This window comes from Arvicola amphibius, chromosome X, assembly GCF_903992535.2.
Source record: "Arvicola amphibius chromosome X, mArvAmp1.2, whole genome shotgun sequence".
NCBI classification, from domain to species: domain Eukaryota; kingdom Metazoa; phylum Chordata; class Mammalia; order Rodentia; family Cricetidae; genus Arvicola; species Arvicola amphibius.
Window position 1 is genome coordinate 68450684 of NC_052065.1, and position 6000 is coordinate 68456683.

At 34.4% G+C, this 6000-nt stretch overlaps 1 protein-coding gene across 1 annotated transcript in view; it reads left to right on the forward strand.

Moving 5' to 3' along the window:
- Positions 1–4283, forward strand: part of Sh3bgrl (SH3 domain binding glutamate rich protein like) — a 77657-nt gene extending 73374 nt beyond the window's left edge. Inside the window, exon 4 of the mRNA XM_038316395.2 lies at positions 1961–4283. Coding sequence (XP_038172323.1) covers positions 1961–1993 — 33 coding nt within the window. The 3' untranslated portion in view covers positions 1994–4283. The remainder of the gene's footprint in view (positions 1–1960) is intronic.
- Positions 4284–6000: the final 1717 nt, after the last annotated feature.

Genomic DNA, 6000 nt, shown 5'->3' on the forward strand with positions numbered 1-6000 from the left:
TGCCCATAATGGATCATGCACTGAGCCACACACACATTGTATATATCTTTATATCATCTTTATGAGCTAAGTATCTGTAAATAATTTTACAGAAGAAACTAATACTTAAATAACTTTGTTCAAGAATGCATAATTGAGTGCAACAGATGAAATTTGAATCCTGAATTAAGTCAAAACTGTGCAGGTACAGAGTGAAGTTCATATATTATCCTTCTTAAAATTAAATTTTTTTTTACTGTGTGTATGTGCACGGGCACCCATGTGTATATGGAGGCCAGAGGACAACTATTGCTACACAAATGAATATATTTTATGAATCTTGTTTTCTTTCTTTCACTATTCAGTGTGTGCGCTCAAAGATGTGTGTGCAAAGGGTGTGTGAGGGGGGGGAACCACTAGTGCCACAGTGCATATGTGTAAGGAAGAGGAGTGAGTTCCAGGATTTGAACTCAGATCATCAGGCTTGGACAGTTTTGCCTGCTGAGCTTTCTCACTGTCCTATATTATATTTTATTCCTAAAATTAAATACAAACTTGCTCTAGAAACCAGGCTGGCCTTGAACTCAGAGAGCTCTGCCTTCCTCTGCCTCTCCCGCGTGCTAGGATTGAAGGCTGGGGTATCAAGCCTGGTAATATGACGCATTTTAATGGACAGTGACCTAGAACGTAGAATACCCTTTTGGTTTACATGTCCATCGCAGTAATTTCTTTAATTATGAAAGCCAGAGTATGACTAAGGGAAGCTAGGCTCTTTCTTAATACTGCTCACTTGCAAGTGATGGGCACTTATGTGAAGAAACACATGACAAGGATATACACGTTATTACATAACTACTTCCCCAACTGCATATGCTAGTTGCTGCTCACAGTTTTGTTTATTTTTTAAGTATTTTGGTAACTTCATATGTGTATATAATGTATTTTGATCATATTTAGCCTGTACCTTGTCTCCCTCTCCCTGAACTGCTTCTTTCCATACAGTTCCACTATTCTGTGCCTTTGTGCATGACCCCTTGAATTTCAAAAGGGCCTGCTGGTGTGAGCATAGATGGGGAGGCTCTTACCAGAGCATATGCACCGTTTAAGGAAATTTACCTTCCCCTACCCTCTGCAACTGTTAACTGCCACCTTTAACAGCCAATATCTTCTCAAGGATGAGTGGGGCCTGACAAGTCTCTCCCTAAATTCCATAAGGGAATGTTGTCAGGGTGCCGTCTCCACTAGGTAACCACCCTGTGAGTTCATGTTGTGCCTACCAGACATACTATAACATTCCCATCCTCTTGCCCCCTTTTCCCCACTCTCTTTTCCAAATTGTCCTTTCAGACTTGGAGAGGGTGGTACAGATGTCTCCTTTGTGACTGAGCATTCAACAGTCACTTTCCCTAGTACTTTTGCCAGTTATTACTTGTTGCTCACTGCTAAAAGAACCTTCTCTGACCAAGTTTGCAATCGACTCTCATCTTTGCTCATAAACACAAACATTTAGAAGGGAGTTTGATAAGCACAATATAACCATTTAGCAGAACAATAGAAAGCTCCTTTCTTCTAATACTTGTGACCTCCCAGCCCATAAGCTTTTTACCAGGATCACAGAACCAGAGGTGAATTTTCTCTTGTGGAGCAGGCTTCAAATCCAACAAGAAAGCTGCTGCTAAGCCCCGTAAAAGTCCTTCCATCATTTTACCAGCATCTTGCTTCCTGATTGGCTGTGTGGTATGCAGAGCGCACAGCTGAGTAAGAAGAAGTTGATACCTACTCTCTCTCCCAGCAGCCTGCCCAGCACTTTCTGACGCAATGGAAGCTTCTGCTAATGATTTTAAAGCCTTTTTTCCTCTGGACATAATTACTGTTCTTTCGAATAATCTTAGGAATTTGAGCTAACTGATTTTAATCAAGATGCATAGGAGTAACTGCCTTGTGATATTTAAACGTATGTTTTGTTTGTTTTTGATTCCAGGAAGCAGAAGCCCAGGCAAAGCAGCAAGCTTGAACATTATGCGTTCTTCCTTCAGCATCTTGGAAAATAATGAATCTCCATTGCTTTTATAAAAATCTTTGCTTCAAAGAAATAGGCTTAAATGTTGCAATAATAGATTAGTTGATGTTCTCGCATGCAAACAAGCATAATTAAAATGTGAACATGATGGTGAGAAAAATGAGAGACGAAGTTAAAACTTTAAGTAGATATCGTAGAATAGTATTCTTATCTGCCAAGATATTTTATGTTCTGTAAGGATTTTACAAAAAAAAAAATGCTTCTTTTTTGATATTACTGTTGCTTAAGGATATCTTCATTTCAACTTCAAGGAATTAAAAGAGGAGAGAGAGTGCAAAACTCTTATTCCAAAATTGCCTCATTAACTTTAGTGAACATGAATATTTTGGTGTGATGTTACTGTTGTTGAAATGTATTTGCAGGTTATGTTTATGATGTGATGTGGTTATTGTGACATTCTCATTCTCCCGTAGGAGCAACTTGTATGCCCTGAACCTCAAGTTTTCCAGGCTTCTCAATGTAACATTTCATTGCACATTCAGTGATCAAGATAGTTGACTTCCCACAAGAAAAGTATCAAATGCATTCCACTGTTTCTTGTTTACGTATACAGTTATAACGTAATCGTGCTTCTAAGTGGCTTGCCTTAGTGAAAAATGCGGATGTGTAAGTCATGGAATGATGATGGCAATTAATTTTAATTTGGCCCTTCTTGCAAAGAGCTCAGGCTTTTAATTAACCATTACATAATATCTTGCCCCTAATTGTTAAATATTATTTTTCTTTGGTGTTTGTTTGCTAAAAGAAGTCTTAGTGGCCCCCTTCTCCTGCTTTAATACAGCTGGTGATCATGAATGCCACTGTGTCTTGATAGCTGAACCCTTTGCTTCAGTTTGGGCAGATTGTGTCAACACATCCGTCCAAGTAGAAAGAATTACAAAGCTTTGATTTTGTCAGAAAGCACAAGTATCAAAGAAAAGGAACAACTTTTGAAATATTTTGAAGATAAGCATGACCCACATCACTCAACCAGAAGGTACTGATTTTGTACCTTTTTCTTTTATTACTTTATTTTTTAAAACAATCACCTTTTACTTCAAATTGCTGTATCATATCTGCTGTTTGCAAGACTGTGTTCTCCAAAAAACTCCAACATATAATGAAGCCATAGCTTTGTTTACTGAAATTCAAACTTGATTTGATGCTTTAAAATAAGTGGTTTTAAATATTGTTACTGGATTCTAAATAATATGCAGTAATTTTGATGAGTAATTGTCTTTTATAGTTGGTTAGAAAGGAGAAAAACAAACAAAATATCAGACAAACAAAAAAACAACTTGAAGGCAGTTTCTCAGTTTTTTTAGTGACCTAAATTTTGGACTATGTATTGGAGTCAAGAATATTCCATTTTTTATTTATTTATGTTTCTTCATTTTGCAAAAAAAAATTTCTCAGAGAACTCTGGAAAACAGAGTGCTTTTTAATGGATTCTGGAGTGAGCAAAATAATTTTAGATATTATTTCTTACTTAACATTGCTAAATGCAGCAGGTAATACTTGGCAATATTCTAGTGGACAATTTAACTTTTATATTAAATAATACTGTTTTGGACAGGCATTATTCAAAAAATAGATGCATTGGGTGATGTTTTTATCCAAGGGTTAGTTCCCTGAAATCAACTTTAATCTGTAGATTTAATGGAAAAGTTTGGATTGAGTCTTCTCCAATTGAAGCATTTTATTTCTGTTAACTGAGAAACTTGCCAGATAGATGAGAGATAAAAGAAAAGCAAATGAAATTCTAAGGATTAAGATGAATTTTGAATGAAACTCTACAGTATGTGCCTGGGAAATAACATCCTTGATGCTTTTTACATTATGTTTGGAATATTTGCATTTATAAATCAGACCATGTAATTTGGTAATTTCATATTTTGGAGCTCATTTGCCTTTTAGAATTTTTGATCCTCAGAAAGTTCCATTTTCACAAAACACTATAAATTGTTAATTGTATTGTTAAATGTAAACACCTCTTTGGGAATTCGAGCCTAGGTGAATAGAGAATTTTGAAGCAAAGATTGCTTTGATTGGGAAAGACTAAGTAAATACAGGGAGTTTGAGTGAAATCAGATCTCATTCATTATGTAAAAAAGGTAGGATTCAAATGTATTTTGTTAACCACTTATTGGTGTTTAAAATATACAAAGTTCATCATTAATTCTTTTCCATGTAACACAGACACTTCTTTTCTTCTGATGAATTCCAATAAAAATCAATTAAGTGATTTATGTTTGATTGATTTGAATCTTCTGGTCTTCTGCTTCCTTCCACAATTCCTGTTTCTGAATATTACTAGTCAATCCCATTATAAATGAGTTTTGAATTTCTACATAAAAAGTAATCGTTCTTGGGATTCGTGAGGTGACTCGGTGTTTTAGAGCATTTAGGCCTCTCCCAGAGGAATCATGTTCTGTTTCCAACACACACAGCAGCTCATAACTCTCAGTAACTACAGTTCCAGGGGATCTGATGAATTTTCTTGGTCTCTGCTTGTACCAGACATGCACATAGTATACCAACAAACATTTATACACACAAAACAAGGCTATTTTTGAAAGAGTAACCCTCCTCTTAATGTAATTATTATTTTGCTATGAGTTTTTTTTAACAGATTCATTGAGGTATTTTATACACCTTAAAATTTATCCATTTAAACATGTGAAATTCCATGGGTTTTGCAGTCATCAACACTGCAGGATCTAACATCCTTACCTATTAGTTCTTATTCCGCAGCTATATCTGACCAGTGATTTAATTTTGACCTTTATGAACTTAACAGTTCTGCACATGTCACATGAATAGAATTATAAAGCATTTTATTTTTGGTTTCCATGCTTTTGAATTTCATCTGTGCCACATCTTGTAGTAAGTCGCTGGTGAATTCAGCATCCATTTTCATATTGTCAAATAATATTTATTGTATAGATAGAATATCATTTTTGCTTCATTAGTCATTTGGTATAAATTTTACATGTATGCACCTTTGTTTATTATGCATAGTGCTACTATGAATGCCAATGTACTGTTTTGTTTGAATACCTGTTTTCAATTCTCTTGCATATATGTGCAGATGTGGTTCATTGGTACTGCTGTTTAAAAATTCTAGTAACTACCAAATATTTTAAAATTGTCTTCACTATTTTACTTCCCCACTACCAGGGTATGCATTTTGTAAATTCTCTAATGCTGGGGAAATTTTTTTATTTTTATCTTTTTTTAAATTTATAAGCATTGTAGTTGCCATTATGTGGCATCTCATTAGAGCTGTGGTTCACATTTCTTTGGTGTCTAAATATGTGGAGCATATTTTTATGCTGTTATGACCATTTGTGTATCTATTTTTGGAAAGAAAGTCTTCCATTCCTCTGTTTAGTTTTGATGTCTTTGTTTTTAGATTATAATAATTCGTTTTATAATAGGATTACTTGTCTATTATTGTAGACATGATCTAAAATATATTTTCCATTCCATGAGTTTTTAATTTTTGTTTTCTAGAAGGTGAGTATTTGAAGTTCAAGTTTTTCATTTTGACAAAGTCAGCTTACACGTGTTATTTCTTTTACTTTTTTTTTACATCTGTTATTTCTTTTACTTTTGCTATCATAACTAAAGGGGGAGGCAATCGTAAATCAAAGTTATGTTGATATTACTCCTATACTTTAATTTAAAAGTTGTGCTTTGCACACGTATGTGTGATATGCTTTGAATTACTTTTTGTGTATTATATAGGGTAAGGATTCAATGTAATTTAATTTTGCATGTGGACTTTCAGTTTGTCCAAGTACCATTTGCTGAAAGAACCACAAACGTTTTATCCCTATAGAATTTTCCTGACTTTTGTTAAAGTTGAGATAAAATAAGTGTATATTTTTAAAAGTTATTTCTACAAATTATATAATTATGTAGCATTGTGTTTCATTATGGTGTTCAGGAAACAGAAT